The sequence below is a fragment of the Salmo salar genome, chromosome ssa13 (genome assembly GCF_905237065.1).
Source record: "Salmo salar chromosome ssa13, Ssal_v3.1, whole genome shotgun sequence".
NCBI lineage: Eukaryota > Metazoa > Chordata > Actinopteri > Salmoniformes > Salmonidae > Salmo > Salmo salar.
In genome coordinates, this window is record NC_059454.1 from 41,465,636 (window position 1) to 41,483,350 (window position 17,715).

General features: G+C 47.8%; 1 protein-coding gene across 8 annotated transcripts in view; it reads right to left on the reverse strand.

Annotated features, from left to right (window-relative positions):
- Positions 1–1,045: 1,045 nt before the first annotated feature.
- Positions 1,046–17,715, reverse strand: part of LOC106567065 (retinoic acid receptor gamma-A) — a 71,888-nt gene continuing 55,218 nt past the window's right edge. For 4 of the 8 annotated variants that reach the window (XM_045693284.1, XM_045693285.1, XM_045693287.1 and 1 more), the window contains 7 exons: positions 9,807–9,955; positions 9,274–9,424; positions 8,061–8,224; positions 5,202–5,378; positions 4,667–4,871; positions 4,179–4,337; positions 1,046–3,944 (listed from right to left, as the gene is read on the reverse strand). In XM_045693284.1, the coding sequence (XP_045549240.1) occupies positions 3,571–3,944; positions 4,179–4,337; positions 4,667–4,871; positions 5,202–5,378; positions 8,061–8,224; positions 9,274–9,424; positions 9,807–9,955 (1,379 nt within the window). In that variant the 3' untranslated portion in view covers positions 1,046–3,570. The remainder of the gene's footprint in view (positions 3,945–4,178; positions 4,338–4,666; positions 4,872–5,201; positions 5,379–8,060; positions 8,225–9,273; positions 9,425–9,806; positions 9,956–17,715) is intronic. The other 4 variants (XM_014135916.2, XM_014135919.2, XM_014135913.2 and 1 more) reach the window with 3 other exon arrangements.

The following is a 17,715-nucleotide window of genomic DNA, read 5'->3' on the forward strand; positions in this document are numbered from 1 at the left end:
AACTCTCCTTCCAGACTCACATCAAACATCTCCAATCCAAAGTTAAATCTAGAATTGGCTTCCTACTTCGCAACAAAGCATCCTTCACTCATGCTGCCAAACATACCCTCGTAAAACTGACCATCCTACCAATCCTCGACTTCGGCGATGTCATTAACAAAATAGCCTCCAACACTCTACTCATCAAAGTGGATGCAGTCTATCACAGTGCCATCCATTTTGTCACCAAAGCCCCATATACTACCCACCACTGCGACCTGTACCCTCTCGTTGGCTGGCCCTCGCTTCATACTCGTCGCCAATCCCACTGGCTCCAGGTCATCTACAAGACCCTGCTAGGTAAAGTTCCCCCTTATCTCAGCTCGCTGGTCACCATAGCAGCACCCACCTGTAGCACGCGCTCCAGCAGGTATATCTCTCTGGTCACCCCCAAAGCCAATTTCTCCTTCGGCCGCCTCTCCTTCCAGTTCTCTACTGCCAATGACTGGAACGAACTACAAAAATCTCTAAAACTGGAAACACTTATCTCCCTCACTAGCTTTAAGCACCTGTACATTGCCCATCTATAATTTAGCCCAAACAACTACCGCTTCCCGTACTGTATTTATTTATTTATTTAGCTCCTTTGCACCCCATTATTTCCCTTTCTACTTTGCACTTTCTTCCACTGCAAATCTACCATTCCAGTGTTTTACTTGCTATATTGTATTTACTTCGCCACCATGGCCTTTTTTGCCTTTACCTCCCTTATCTCACCTCATTTGCTCACTTTGTATATATACTTATTTTTCGACTATATTATTGACTGTATGTTTGTTTTACTCCATGTGTTGTTGTATGTGTCAAACTGCTTTGCTTTATCTTGGCCAGGTCGCAATTGTAAATGAGAACTTGCTCTCAACTTGCCTACCTGGTTAAATAAAGGTGAAATAAATAAATAAAAACATTTGAAGGGTTGTTTACGAAACATTCATATCAGTGTCATAACTGATAAGAAAAAATTGCTTAAAATTTTTTAAGAGAATGAGACATTTCTCAAAGGAAATATGTTATTAATCTCACAAAAGTAATTTATTGTGCCTTACAGTTCATATGGCTTTTTCTTTGTATGACAGAGTTGGTATGAACAGAAGATTGGACAATACCACAGCCATGTTTTACAGAGAAGAACACCGGCATCAAAACAACATAATCGCAACGTTTGCATCATGAAGGCCTGGCAGGGCAGGCCGAGAGGAAATGAGGCCATCAAACCTCGCCGCTCTGCTTCTCCGCGATCCTGTGTGACGTCACAGCACCGTACAGAGAACATTCACTGTGACAGAGGAGACATGTTAAAGCCTGTACACACACTCAAAACCAACCAGGAGGGACACATTCAGAGAGAACTGTACGGTAGGCCTCTTTCTCTACCGCTGGGAGGAGTCTGTTGCGTTCCTGTTCATATACTGTATCTTCGTAGCGAGACTGTTTACAAAACTCTGGATGTACACGTAGCCAGCTGCATTATGAACAGTTGGTTACATATTGACTGAGACATGTTGGCAACATAGAAGATTGAGAAGAAGAAATGACAGGAGGACACATGGGCCTGCCACTTCATTAGAGAGAGGGTATATCCTACAACATTACAAAGACATGATGGTGTAATGGCTTTGGATGAGAAGGCAGTTGGTTTCTTGGATGCCAGCGGCACAGAGCACAGGTCAGGCAGGTCATTGACAATGCTGCTGGCCAGGTCTGGTCTGAGACAGATGAGTGCTTTTCACACTAGTGAGCCGAGCCAAACTGAGCTGTACGGAGCTGGCTTGGCTATGCACCCACCATAGTTCCTGGAACTGTGCTGGAAAGGACAATGTGAAAATAGAATATCTATGCCAGCACTGGTTTGGTTTGGGTTGGCATGATAGTGTGAAAGGGGTAACAGACTGGCTGGCATCCACGCCGTTTGTAGAACAGTCATCTATCTTCTATGTACACAGAGCTAGGAGTTAACTGGTCAGATCTGACTGACTGAGTCAAAAATACACACACATAAATATTGCCTGTTTCTAGCGCACCCTACAGCGTGGCGGCCGCTAGGGTTTGGTCCTTAGTAACAAAGAAGCCCTGAGAAGTCTGTTTTCATGTCGTTGTCCATAACAGTTCCTGATTTGAACTTGCGTGTGTCTGTGTGTGTGTGTTGATCATGTGTCAGTGAGTGTTTGCTTGTGTACGTTGTTAAATAGTGCTTCGGTTTCACAGGCATTTGATGGATAGTTCTCTACATTTCCGTCGTGTTCGTCAATTGCATGACTGCTGAATAAGATGAGATTGCCATTGACTGTACTGTCAATATTGGGCAATAAAGATGTATTGTATAAAACAGGATATCAAAGTGCCATAGCCAAGTGCTACGGCCAACGGTCAATCTCTGTCTACCAAACAAAGCCAAAATGGCACATCTGTTATAGGGTTGAAGTTTAGTGTGTGTGTGTGTGTGTGTGTGTGTGTATAATTTTATATGTCAGTGTGTGTTGAGTTGCTAACTTTGGTACTGAGACACTATCCATTCGACAGCATAGTTTGTTGCGTTGAAAGGAAGCACATATATTAATGCTAGTCCCCTGATAAACAACACAAATCACAACTTTAGTCACTGTAACACAACATTACTGAGTTGATTATCATTGACATCTACGGCGAGCAAAACTGCCCAAAAAACACCAGCGGCGAAGTTGGAAAGAAGATTCAGTTCGAGGTCTGCCAGTTCAGATTCTGATTCGTCTCTCTCTGGATATCCAATGGAAACTCCTCAAAAAACAAAACCTCATCTAAAGAAATCATTTACAAAACCAGGATTACAAACAAACCAAATATAATGGTATATAGATATGTATGGACTAATTAATACATTGAAAGAGAAAGAAAAGTCAAGAAAAAAACGAACAAATTGAACAATATTCAAAAGCAAATAACAGCAAAAAAATCGATTAGCATATTCAGTTTGGTTTCATCCTGTATTTGTCTTTATGAGAGACGTGTTTTGCTTTGCATCCGTTGGAAATAATCTATTGTTCAGTTCATGTTTTCTGTTTTGGCCATTCCTCTATGTAGATACAAACAAAAAGCTAGTAAAAAATGAGACATTTTTTTTTGTCAGAGAGTCCGTTTTTTTGTTGTTGTCATCACGCCATCTTCCCTCTTCTCTATATCAGGAGTCATGAGTCCAGTCGGTTGCATCATGTCGTCTCTCCATCCCTCTTTTATAATAGTATCTCTGCAAGTCTCTCTGTGTGTCTGCATGTTACTTATCAGGAACCTGTGAGTCAGAGAACCTGAGTTGTAGTGTCTGTACAGTTAGGTGTAAGTCTCTGCTGTCCTGTCATGTCCTGCTTGGAGAGACTGATGTGCAGTAGGGAGATAGAGAGGATACAGAGGAAAGCGAGGGAGGGCCAGCATAGGAAGGGGTAGGGTGGGTGTATGTGTGTCTGTGTGTGTGTGTGTGTGTATACGCGTGTGTATGATTACGTCAGTTAGTGTGTGTATTTGAGTGTACAGACTGTATTTGTGTGTGATCGCCTCTCCTCCTCACTGCGCCCTCCCGGCATGGCTCTTCCTATCCCCATCGCTGCTACTCTCCAGAGCCCAGGATTCCCCCTCACTGTCCGAGCCCCTGTCCTCTTCCTCCCCATCATCATAATCATCCTCATCTTCCTCCTCTGGGGAGGGCTCACTGCCGTTCTCTGTCCCCCAGCTGTCCTCCTCGTCCTCGGCCTCAGTCTTCATGGTGGTGGGGGGCTTGGTGGAGGCTGGTGGAGCGGCAGGAGGGGCAGGCGGTGGGGAGCTCTCTCCACTGCTCTCTGTCTGGTCCTCGAAGGCCTCTGGGTTCTCTAACATCTCTCTGATCAGAGGAGGCATGGGGCCTGGGATCTCCATCTTCAGAGTGATGGCCCTCTCGGCACCTGTTCACACACCACAGGAAAAAAAACATTCCCGTTAACAAGTCTGGAAAGTGATGTCTTAGCGTTTGCTGATAGTGCTAGATGTTCCAGACGTTATGGAAGTAATCCTGACGTCCAAGTGCTATCTCAAATGTTCTGCATCCACCATAATCGATATGTATTATTCGGACTGTGCGTGTTAGCTGCTGGTCTAGTGTATTGTAGTGTACTGTTCTGTACTATAACAGTACTGACCCTTGGTGCTGATGCCTCTGAGGTCAGTGATCTTCATCAGCATGCGGGGGAACATGTGGGGTTTGTTGGGGCGTCTGCGACGGGCGTAGATCTTCAGGGCCTCCAGCAGGGGCTCCTGCAGCTTGTCCACCTTCTGGGGCTCCTCCAGGTCCATACGGTCTGAGGGACGGACGGGGGAGCGGACCGAGTTAGATACACAACACATGACAAACTGGACACATAACAGCCATCAGACTAGGATAGGAACGATGTAATTGATGATTTATAGGTCATTACAATTGTATCATGTCATTGGTAACAACTACAAGTAAATAAAGTGTCAAGTGTAGCGCAACCAAACTAGTTCATCCCCACATTTCTACTGGTATTGTAACTGAGTGAGGATGTTATCGCGGCCTAACACCTCAAAGACATTTTGGCCTGTATTAGTTCTTAACGTTGTATTTGGCTAGCAGTAAAATAGTATTAATCCCCTCAGGGTGCAGTACCTCCAGAGATGAGGGAGATGGCGCTGAGGAGGCCAGTCTCTGTGTCGTCCATCTCCAGAGGCAGCAGCTGGCCAGCGAAGGCAAACACCAGGTCTGTGAGCGGGCCGAAGCCTGCGTTGTGCATCTGGGTCCGGTTCAGGGTCAGCCCGTCGGAGAAAGTCATGGTGTCCTGCTCTGGGGTGTAGCGCGTGCAGATCCTCAACATCTAGGGGTGAAAGAGGGAGGGGGGAAAGATGGAAAGGCCGAGAAAGAGAGGGGGAAGGATATAAATACATAAAAATACAACAGGAAGGCTAAACCATATAGTAGGCTATGTTCTTTATCGATTGTCCATTAAACAACAATCTAATCTGTTGTCATCTGTTCACCTTTCCCTCTCTATACAGCACGACCCTACACGACACTGCAACACCGCCACTATCCACTGAGAGGCAGTATCCCCTCATCATTACATTGCCACGTCTCTGAGTCCCAGAGAATACAACAGGGTCCGTTGACAGAGCGGATAATGGGATAGAAAGAACCAGGTAAGTACCAGGATGTCCAGGCAGGCTGACTTGAGGAGGGTGATCTGGTCAGCGATGGTGAGGGTGGTGAAGCCGGGGAGGCGCTTGGCAAACTCCACGATCTTGATGATGCACTTGGTGGAGAGCTCACTGAACTTATCCCACAGCCCCAGGTCCAGCTGCACGCGCTGCTCTGCACTGGAGTTCTGGAGGACGGGAGAGACAGAAAGAGAGAGAGATAGTGAGCGTGGGGATAGCAGGGACACAGACAGGGTTAAAAGACAGGGTTCTTATTAGACATTGATCAGGTAGAAGAATTATTGGTTATTATTTATATATTTTTACCTTTATTTAACTAGGCAAGTCAGTTAAGAACAAATTCTTATTTTCCAATGACAGCCTACCACGGCCAAACCCTCCCCTAACCCGAACGATGCTGGGCCAAATGTGTGCCGCCCTATGGGACTCCCGATCACGGCTGGTTGTGATACAGCCCGGGATCAAACCAGGGTCTGTAGTGATGCCTCTAGCACTGAGATGCAGTGCTTTAGACCGCTGTGCCACTCAGGAGCCCTTATAAACTAGGTAGTTCGAGCCCTGAATGCTGATTGGCCGAAAGCCGTATACCATGGTTATGACAAAACATGTATTTTTACCGCTCATGTTTATAATAGCAATAAGGCACCTTGAGGGTTTGTGGTATATTGCCACTATACCACGGCTAAGGGCTGTATCCATAAGAACAGCCCTTAGCCGTGGTATATTGGCCATATACCACACCCCCTCGGGCCTTATTGCTTAAATATTATTCAGGTAGAATAACAACACCACTGACTGGACATCAACCAACTAGGTAGAATGTTCTCACAGTCTTACAGTGCACCAACCAATCACGTACCAAGCTCTCAAACATCAGTACAGAGACAAAGTGGAGTTGGAGTTCAACGGCTCAGACAAGAGACGTATGTGGCAGGGTCTACAGACAATCACGGACTACAAAGGGAAAAACCAGCCACGTCGCGGACACCGGCGTCTTGCTTCCGGACAAGCTTAACACCTTCGCCCGCTTTGAGGATAACACAGTGCCACCGACGCGGCCCGCTCCCAAGGACTGTGGGCTCTCGTTCTTCGTGGCCGATGTGAGTAAGACATTTAAGCGTGTTAACCCTTGCAAGGCTGCCGGCCCAGACGGCATCCCTAGCCGCGTCCTCAGAGCATGCGCAGACCAGCTGGCTGGAGTGGTTATGGACATATAAATCTCTCCCTTTCCCAGTCTGTTGTCCCCACTTGCTTCAAGATGTCCACCATTGTTACTGTACCCAAGAAAGCAAAGGTAACTGAACTAAATGACTATCGACTCATAACATTCACTTCTGTCATCATGAAGTGCTTTGAGAGGATATTTAAGGACCAAATCACCTCCACCTTACCTGTCACCCAAGACCCACTTCAATTTGCTTACTGCCCCAATAGGTCCACAGACCATGCAATCGCCATCACACTGCACACTGCCCTAACCCATCTGGACAAGAGGAATACCTATATAAGAATGCTGTTCATTGACGGGCCGCCCCCAGGTGGTGAAGGTAGGAAACAACACCTCCACTTCGTTGATCCTCAACACAAGGGCCCCTCAAGGGTGCGTTCTCAGCCCTCTCCTGTACTCCCTGTTCACCCATGACTGCGAGGTCATGCACAACTCCAACTCAATCATCAAGTTTGCAGACGACACAACAGTAGTAGGCCTGATTACCAACAATGACAAGACAGCCTACAGGGATGAGGTGAGGGCCCTGGTGGAGTGGTGCCAGGAAAATAACCTCTCCCTCAACGTCAACAAAACTAAGGTGCTGATCGTGGACTTCAGGAAACAGCAGATGGAGCACGCCCCTATCCACATTGACGGGATCACAGTGGAGAAGGTGGAAAGATTCAAGTTCCTCGGCGTACACATCACTGACAATCTGAAATGGTCCACCCACACAGACAGCGTGGTGAACCTCAGGAGGCTGAAGAAATTTGGCTTGTCACCGAAAACACTCACCAACTTTTACAGATGCACCATTGAGAGCATCCTGTCAGGCTGTATCACCGCCTGGTATGGCAACTGCACCGCCCGCAACCGCACAGCTCTCCAGAGAGCGTATCCCCAACGTATCACTGGGGGCACACTGCCTGCCCTCCAGGACTCTTACAGCACCCGATGTCACAGGAAGGCCAAAAAGATCATCAAGGACATAAACCACCCGAGCCATGACCTGTTCACCCACGTTATCATCCAGAAGGTGAGGTCAGTACAGGTGCATCAAAGCTGGGACCGAGAGACTGAAAAACAGCTTCTATCTCAAGGCCATCAGACTGTTAAACAGCCATCACTAGCCGGCTACCACCCGGTTACTCATCCCTGCACCTTAGAGGCTGCTACTCTATATACATAGACAAGGAATCACTGGTCACTTTAATAATGGAACACTAGTCACTTTAATAATGTTTACATACTGCTTTACTCATCTCATATGTATATACTATATTCTACTGTATTTTAGTCAATGCCACTCCCGACATTGCTTGCCCTAATATTTATATTTCTTAATTCCATTCTTTTACTTTTAGATTTGTGTGTATTGTTGTGAATTGTTAGATATTACTGCACTGTTGGAGCTAGGAACACAAGCATTTCGCTACACCCACAATAACATCTGCTAAATATGTGTATGTGACCATTGACATTTGATTTGATTTGGAGAAATGTGATTTACCCTAAACTGACCTTTTGAGTTGGGAAAGTGTGCATGTTCATAGTGGATTAGTGTCTTTACACGGGATGTGAACCAGTATGTTCTAACAGGGGAAAAAAGGACAAATATCCAAATGTGTGAGCCTCTTACGGTATGGTATTTGCCCAGCTGCAGCAGTGAGGGGAAGGTGTCTTGGTGGGCCTTGCTGACTTTGTTAACCAGCTCCTCCAGTTCTCCACTCAGCTCATAACTCTCCGGCGGCACCAACTCCTCCTTCACGTCCTTCTTCTTCTTGTTCCTGTCGTTACGCACTGCTAGGGAGGAGAAGAGGAGGAGGAGGATTAAGAGGAGGATGAGGTGGAGGAGGAGGAGAGGAAGAGCAGAAGGAGGAACATAACAACACGCGAGTGAGAATTTCTGTTGGCTTCCCACTGACTCGCCGCAATTCGGTGATGTTATGAACCAGTTTGTAAGCCATATTATACAATCCAGCTCATAACAGCACTTAAACAAAGTGATGACACTATCTCTCCATTCACTGTTATCTCCCTCCCTCTTCCTCCCTCTCTCTCCCTCCTCCCATTCTTTCCTTCCTCTCAGGATATCCAGAAATAGCCGGGGGACAATGTGATCCACGTCCTAACACACATCCCACACATACAATACACCCACATAAGTGTCCCATGGGCAAACCTTCCTACCACTCACCTCACCTCGCACACACTCTCTCACAGACACACACAGTCACATTGAGTAAATTGCGCTCTTTGTGACCAAGAATTTGCTATCACTCTCGTTTTTTGTATTTGTCATAACAGAATGATCAGTTGGAGCCAAGTCAAAAAGGCTATTTTTACAGAGAGCGACTATACTGAAGTGAAAGTGTGAACGGAAGGTGAGGGGTTTTGGTAGGGCAAGGGTGTGTTGAGAGTGAGATGACTGGTGAAACACCTAGTCTGTGTCTCTAAGGGCACCCTGTAACCTAGAAAGTGCACTACTTTGCACCGGACAAAAGCAGTGCACTATATCGGGAATAGGGTGTCATTTGGGACGCGGTTCGCAGGAAGAGTCATTTAGTAACATGATTAGTCATAAGGGTGGTACTGTGCCCAGTCTTTCCAAATCACTACCCTGCTGCTTCTTCGTTTCACTTCCTACTTCCTCCTGGGTGAATCATTTTAGATCAAACTATACCATGCGACTATCTAAAAGCATATTGAGTGCTTTGTTTATATACTCTGAGTGTGTGTGTGCACTTCCATGTGTGTGTTTGTGCATGAGTGTGTGTGCCTGCGTTCCTGCTTCCGTATCACAGGGCCTGGATGTCCTAGGTCAGTAGCCCCCATCCCCCAGCCTCTCTTACGTCTCTCACCTTCCTTGGACATGCCGACCTCGAAGCACTTCTGCAGTCGGCAGTACTGGCAGCGGTTCCTGGTGACCTTGTTGATCTGGCAGTTCTTGTCTCGGTGACAGGTGTACACCATGTTCTTCTGGATACTGCGCCGGAAGAAACCCTGGAGATGAGAGAAGAGAGGGAAAGGAGAAGATGAAACGCACTCCGATGGAGGGAGTGACACTGTAACGGCCACGTTATCTTTCAATCTTTCATGTCTGTTCATTTATCACATCCCGGGATTCCCAACTGAAACATTTTAGTACGTTTTGTACTGTTATGATTTCCTCATCCAGGCTTTGATCTATTACATTCTCATGGCGGTGTCTCGACATCTTGTGTTCAATACTTTCACCTGCTCTATCCTACAGCGTTAGCTACGTCATACCTTTGGACATTAGAAACTAGACCATTTGCATGCTGCCTGCCAGTGTTAAGTTTGAGTGCTGTCAGTGTGTGTGATGATGCTGATGATCATGAAGCTAAAGCAGGGGCCTCCTCACCTTGCAGCCCTCACAGGAGCTGACCCCGTAGTGATAGCCGGAGGACTTGTCCTGGCACACGAAGCAGGGCTTGTAGATGCGTGGCGGGGGAGGTGGAGAGGGAGAGCTGGGAACCATCTCCTCTGAGCTGGTGCTCTGGGTCTCCACCGCTGCAGAATATAAGAGAGGTGGAGGAGTTGTTTAATTTTGTTACATTTTTGCTTGCAGTCGAATACTGCTGTTAGCGAGCCATTATTGTACAGTTTCACTCAGTCATGCTTAGGTTAGACTACACCAAATAAAGACAGGGAGATTTTGGCTGCCTATTGGTAGTGAGAAGATAGACACAGTCAGAACGGAATGGAAGACATGACTTTTAGTCCCATGTCCCCAGTGCAACCTACCATCCTTCACCCTAAGGGGGCAGCACTGAGCCCTCAGGTCACAGATCAGAGTTAAGTGTCTAGAGTTGGAAGGGGTTGTAATTGACAGAGGTAAAGAAAACAAACAATTTTACAACAGGCAGATAAGTGAGGATAAGTGGAGGTGTGATTGATTGGATTGACAGATCTCTGATAGGGCCTGGCGGCTGAATGGGCGGGGCTGTGGATCCCTCATTCCACAGTGACTGACTCACTGAGACTGGCATCCACTTGCCTCAGGAGAAATCTGCCACACACCCCACAAGGTAGCTAAGGTATAGGAAGACGAGAGACCAAAATGTCCATGCACAACTGGTGTCTGCTTCGGTCTGCCCCTCCCATTGCTGCAGACTGCAGACTCAAGCCCAGTCCCACATGCTGACTGCCATATCCACTGACGCCACAGTTGTACCTTGAGTCACATGCTCCTACGCTAAATTAAACATAATTATGTTCGAAATAAGCTCCTTTGGGCAGTGAGCTACACCACGTCTGGATTCCATACTTCCCAAGAGAGACACACACGCACGCACGCACACACACGGACACGCCAACACACATGACGACACTGCCACACACACACACACACTGACAAACACACAGACACTGCACACTCTCAGTAACAGGCACACACATGTTGATCCCCCCCCCAACACCACTTCTTTCAACATTCACCCCTGGTCACCCCTCAAACGTCAACACTCCAGCTCCAGCCTCCAAACTCCACCACCCCCTGACAAACAAACCCTATATTCCTCTTGTTTCCTGGCCCTAAATTCCTCAGCTTGGCCCTGTCAGGGTTTAATAGAGGCCCAGACTTATAAGCTGGTCTATAAAGATAGTCTGATGGCTGGGCTGGAGGCCCCATCCCTGCTGGCCAGGCCTTTATTAGGATCCAGTCACCTTGGGCAAGCTATTCACACCAGCAGCTGTAGACCAAGGCCCGTGAAAAAAAGCAGCGCCAATCATAAAATAAAAACAGGGAGGCTCTAGAATTCTAACTTTTACTGCCCCCCGCCTTCCCCTAGCACCTTCAATGGAAACCACAGGGCTAGCTTAAACTTAACCTACAATCCCCCCTCCTCCAGTCCCCCTTTCCTCCTCTCCTCCTTTCCCTCATACCCTGGGCTCAGGCCAAACCACCAGCTTGCCTTTTTACGAGAGTGGGGACTTCAAAAAGAAGAAGAAAAGGGGTATAAAAGGAGGACTTCGATTTTTTTTTTAAACCCCAGAGAAAGCCAGGGGACAGAAAAGGGAGGGGGTGGGAGGAGGACACAGTTGTTGCCGCTCAGGGCTAGCCTTGTTCGATACCAAGATGACCATTACTGCTACGGCTGTTACTACTGCTACTGCTACTGCTGCTGCCACTGTAACTCTGCTACTGTTACTACTGCTGCTGCCACTGTAACTCTGCTACTGTTACTACTGCTGCTGCTGCCACTGTAACTCTGCTACTGTTACTACTGCTACTGTAACTCTGCTACTGTTACTACTGCTGCTGCCACTGTAACTCTGCTACTGTTACTACTGCTGCTGCCACTGTAACTCTGCTACTGTTACTACTGCTGCTGCCACTGTAACTCTGCTACTGTTACTACTGCTGCTGCTGCTGCCACTGTAACTCTGCTACTGTTACTACTGCTGCTGCTGCTGCCACTGTAACTATGCTACTGTTACTACTGCTACTGCTACTGTAACTCTGCTACTGTTACTACTGCTACTGTAACTCTGCTACTGTTACTACTGCTGCTGCCACTGTAACTCTGCTACTGTTACTACTGCTACTGTAACTCTGCTACTGTTACTACTGCTACTGTAACTCTGCTACTGTTACTACTGCTACTGCTGCTGTAACTCTGCTACTGTTACTGTTACTACTGCTACTGCTACTCTGCTACTGTTACTACTGCTACTGCTACTGCCACTGTAACTCTGCTACTGTTACTACTGCTACTGCTACTGTAACTCTGCTACTGTTACTACTGCTGCTGCCACTGTAACTCTGCTACTGTTACTACTGCTACTGCTACTGTAACTCTTCTACTGTTACTACTGCTACTGCTACTGCCACTGTAACTCTGCTACTGTTACTACTGCTACTGCTACTGTAACTCTGCTACTGTTACTACTGCTACTGTAACTCTGCTACTGTTACTACTGCTACTGCCACTGTAACTCTGCTACTGTTACTACTGCTACTGCTGCTACTGCTACTGTAACTCTGCTACTGTTACTACTGCTACTGCTACTGTAACTCTGCTACTGTTACTACTGCTACTGCTGCTGTAACTCTGCTACTGTTACTACTGCTACTGCTACTGTAACTCTGCTACTGTTACTACTGCTACTGCTGCTGTAACTCTGCTACTGTTACTACTGCTACTGCTGCTGTAACTCTGCTACTGTTACTACTGCTACTGTAACTCTGCTACTGTTACTACTGCTACTGCCACTGTAACTCTGCTACTGTTACTACTGCTACTGCTACTGCTACTACTGCTACTGTTACTACTGCTGCTGCCACTGTAACTCTGCTACTGTTACTACTGCTACTGCTGCTGCCACTGTAACTCTGCTACTGTTACTACTGCTACTGCTGCTGCCACTGTAACTCTGCTACTGTTACTACTGCTACTGCTGCTGTAACTCTGCTACTGTTACTACTGCTACTGTAACTATGCTACTGTTACTACTGCTGCTGCTACTGTAACTCTGCTACTGTTACTACTGCTACTGCTGCTGCCACTGTAACTCTGCTACTGTTACTACTGCTACTGCTGCTGCCACTGTAACTCTGCTACTGTTACTACTGCTACTGCTACTGCCACTGTAACTCTGCTACTGTTACTACTGCTACTGTAACTCTGCTACTGTTACTACTGCTACTGCCACTGTAACTCTGCTACTGTTACTACTGCTACTGCTACTGCTACTACTGCTACTGTTACTACTGCTGCTGCCACTGTAACTCTGCTACTGTTACTACTGCTACTGCTACTGCTGCTGCCACTGTAACTCTGCTACTGTTACTACTGCTACTGCCACTGTAACTCTGCTACTGTTACTACTGCTACTGCCACTGTAACTCTCCTACTGTTACTACTGCTACTGTAACTCTGCTACTGTTACTACTGCTGCTGCCACTGTAACTCTGCTACTGTTACTACTGCTACTGTAACTCTGCTACTGTTACTACTACTACTGCCACTGTAACTCTGCTACTGTTACTACTGCTGCTGCCACTGTAACTCTGCTACTGTAACTCTGCTACTGTTACTACTACTACTGCCACTGTAACTCTGCTACTGTTACTACTGCTGCTGCCACTGTAACTCTGCTACTGTTACTACTGCTACTGCTGATGCCACTGTAACTCTGCTACTGTTACTACTGCTGCTGCCACTGTAACTCTGCTACTGTTACTACTGCTACTGTAACTCTGCTACTGTTACTACTGCTACTGCTGCTGCCACTGTAACTCTGCTACTGTTACTACTGCTACTGCCACTGTAACTCTGCTACTGTTACTACTGCTGCTGCCACTGTAACTCTGCTACTGTTACTACTGCTGCTGCCACTGTAACTCTGCTACTGTTACTACTGCTACTGTAAATCTGCTACTGCTGCTGCTGCTGCTACTGTAACTCTGCTACTGTTACTACTGCTACTGCTGCTGCCACTGTAACTCTGCTACTGTTACTACTGCTACTGCTGCTGCCACTGTAACTCTGCTACTGTTACTACTGCTAACTCTGCTACTGTTACTACTGCTACTGCTGCCACTGTAACTCTGCTACTGTAACTCTGCTACTGTTACTACTGCTACTGCTACTGTAACTCTGCTACTGTTACTACTGCTACTGCTACTGCTGCTGTAACTCTGCTACTGTTACTACTGTTACTACTGCCACTACTACTACTACTACTACTACTACTACTACTACTGCTACTGCTACTATTGCCACTACTACTACTCCTTCTCAGAAACAGCTTGAGGTAAATCTGTTAAATCTGTTAGAGGAATAATCCCAATTCTAAAGTAACAAATCACCCTCTACTCTAACCACTTGAAAAGAAATGACTGTGTCTGGACCCATATTCCCTATATAGTGCAGTACTCTTGATCCAGGCCAGAAATGGGCTGAGGTCAAATGCCGTGCACTAAATAGGGAATAGGGTGCCATTGGGTATGCACATTGTTTCTGCAGCAGTGCAGCTGCAGCTATCCTCGTGGCCCTGAATGTATCAAACACAGGGAACGAGTGGAACCGCGGTGAACGTGCCGGGAACTTGTGTGTTCATGTAATAATAACAGCAGTAAACAAGACTCTGGGGCCATCCTTTGAAAAGGACAACTCCTCTGTGGGGTCTAGAAATGGATACGGTCTGTTACTGACTGACACTGTCTGAGTGGCGGAGAGGTGGAACAAGAGAAAGAGAGGGGGGGCAGCGAGAGAGATAGAGAAGGGGGATGAAGTAAGAGAGAGAAAGATAAACTAGGACAGAGAAGGAACTGGTTGCTGCCGTGGTAAAACAGAATACGACTCCTGTTCTTTCACACACACACACACACACACACACACACACACACACACACACACACACACACACACACACACACACACACACACACACACACACACACACACACACACACACACACACACACACACACACACACCACACACACACCACACACACTCCTATCCAAATACCGCTCCACATTTACCCCACCCCAAGAAAGCAGGCCCACAATAATGATCAATCCCCCTGAGCCCCTTCCCCTGTCTTTTCATGTCTACCCCTGTCCCCCCAAACCCAGCTCATCTCTGTTTAGAAAACAAATGCCTCTGAAATGAGAGGCCCTCTTATCAGTTCTGAAGCCTGGACCTCAATTTGCATGACAATCCCCCTCTGGAGGGCTGCAGGCTGGTGATGGACGAGAGGTGGGTGGTAGGTAGTGGGTGGGGGCTATGTGTAAGGGGTGACAGAGGGGAGGAGAAGAGAGGAGGGTATAGTTGAGTTATGAGTAGCCACTGCTCATTTCCTGCTAAGTATCAGTTTACCTCTAATCCCTCTCTTTCAATGGCCTCTGTACACAAGTGGCCCAGCTGCACTGCCCTGGCCTACACTAATCCCCAGTCTCACACACACACACACATGCACACACACACACGTAGGCACACGGACACGCGTGCACAGTGCACACACACACACAAGCATGCACGTACACACACACCCCTCCATCTGCGGAGTTACATCAGTAACATCCTATCACTGCACCTCATTAGACGTGAAATGTAAGTGCACTAGACAGAAATAGCCGTTTAGCTGAAGGTCATTTACATTCAATTCTAGGTCAACGTCAACTGGGCCAATTGACTTCCCCTGACGTTGAACCGATCCAATATAAGAAGGAGAGAACGAAGGGAGGACAAACAGAGAACAAAAGAGAAGGGGCTTTCTGGAGATTTTCGAAACCTGTCTGGGGTTTTGGCTTCTCTAGAGAGGAGAGGAGAGGAGAGGAGAGGAGAGGAGAGGAGAGGAGAGGAGAGGAGGGGTGGAGAGGGGAGGGGAGGAGAGGAGAGGAGAGGAGGGGAGAGGTGGAGAGGGGAGGAGTGGAGAGGAGAGGAGAGGTGGAGAGGGGAGGGGAGGAGTGGAGAGGAGAGGAGAGGAGGGGTGGAGAGGGGAGGGGAGGAGAGGAGAGGAGAGGAGGGGTGGAGAGGGGAGGAGAGGAGAGGAGAGGAGAGGTGGAGAGGGGAGGGGAGGAGTGGAGAGGAGGGGTGGAGAGGGGAGGGGAGGAGAGGAGAGGAGGGGTGGAGAGGGGAGGGGAGGAGAGGAGAGGAGAGGAGGGGTGGAGAGGGGAGGAGAGGAGAGGAGAGGTGGAGAGGGGAGGGGAGGAGTGGAGAGGAGGGGTGGAGAGGGGAGGGGAGGAGAGGAGAGGAGGGGTGGAGAGGGGAGGGGAGGAGTGGAGAGGAGCGGAGAGAGGAGGAGTGGAGAGGGGAGGAGTGGAGAGGGGTGGAGTGGAGAGGAGTGGAGAGGGGTGGAGTGGAGAGGAGTGGAGTGGGGAGGAGTGGAGTGGAGAGGGGAGGAGTGGAGTGGAGAGGAGTGGAGTGGAGAGGGGAGGAGTGGAGAGGAGTGGAGTGGAGAGGGGAGGAGTGGAGAGGAGTAGAGTGGAGTGGAGAGGGGAGGAGTGGAGAGGAGTAGAGTGGAGAGGGGAGGAGTGGAGAGGAGTAGAGTGGAGAGGGGAGGAGTGGAGAGGAGAGGAGTGGAGAGGAGTGGAGAGGAGTGGAGAGGGGAGGAGTGGAGAGGAGTGGAGAGGAGTGGAGTGAAGAGGAGAGTGGGTGTAATAACAATTGAATTGTGAGCAGAGCAAAGGCATGACTGGAAATGATCAACACCGGAAATGATCAACACTGACCGCGCCAACCATTTATCGAGGGCAGTGAACTGGTATCAATAATGACGATAAGTGAGAAATGAAATAAGTCTGTATTGCTGACGGTACGTTTGACAGTTACAACATTCCTAGCAGTAGTGTTAGTTGTAAGGGTAGGGTAATATACCAAAGTAGCTTAACTGGTGCAAATGAACGTCATAAACATATCATTCTATTTCTCATAATCCTGGTATGAATTTCTGTCCATATCGCCCAGCTCTAGTGCCTCAGGCGTTTTGTGCTGTTGCACAAGCCTCTTTTTTAACCGAGCGGCTAGGCTAGCATATGACACCCTGGCAGAGGAACAACTTTTCTTTCACAATAGGCTGCCTGTAGATGTGGTCTACGTGACTGTGGGTATGATTCAATCTTCACTGGGACACTGTTCCAGGGAGTCTTGGCATGTGAGTGAGTGAGAGTGTGTGCGTATGTGACTAATGTGTGTGTGTGTGTGTGTGTGTGTGTGTGTGTGTGTGTGTGTGTGTGTGTGTGTGTGTGCTAGCCTGTATGCGAATAGAACTGTGGACAGTGGCTCTGCCCAGTCTCGGCAGACTACACTCCTCTGCTCTCGTCTTCCACACACTGTACTGCTCTGATGTGCCGCGGTGCTAGTATGTGGTAGTTGTAACGCTGTACATCGCTCTTTGTATTGGTCGTGTTCACTGTAGACATCTCCAACTTCATTAAACAGCTGTCTTTTATTTTCCTTGCACGTTACTGTCACAGGCTAGAGAGTGAGATGAGATTGGCCGAGACTGTCTGAACGCTGTGTGTGTGTGTGTGCCCTTACAGAAAAACCACATGATTTCACATGTGGAAAATCACATGACTTCACATGAAATGGAACATGTGACTACAAGAAAACGTGTTTCTGTTTTTTTTCCCGTAAGGGTGTACTGTGCATGTGTGTGTGTGAGACAGTGTGTGAGACAGTGTGTGAGGGAGCGACGGACAGTTGTGCCTCGTGTCTGTGTAGACTAGACAGGGTGGCCTGACAGACTGACAGAAGGGCACCAGATTGAGAAGAGGTTGTGGAACAGTGGGGCTGAAAGGTAAGCTGGCCCACTGG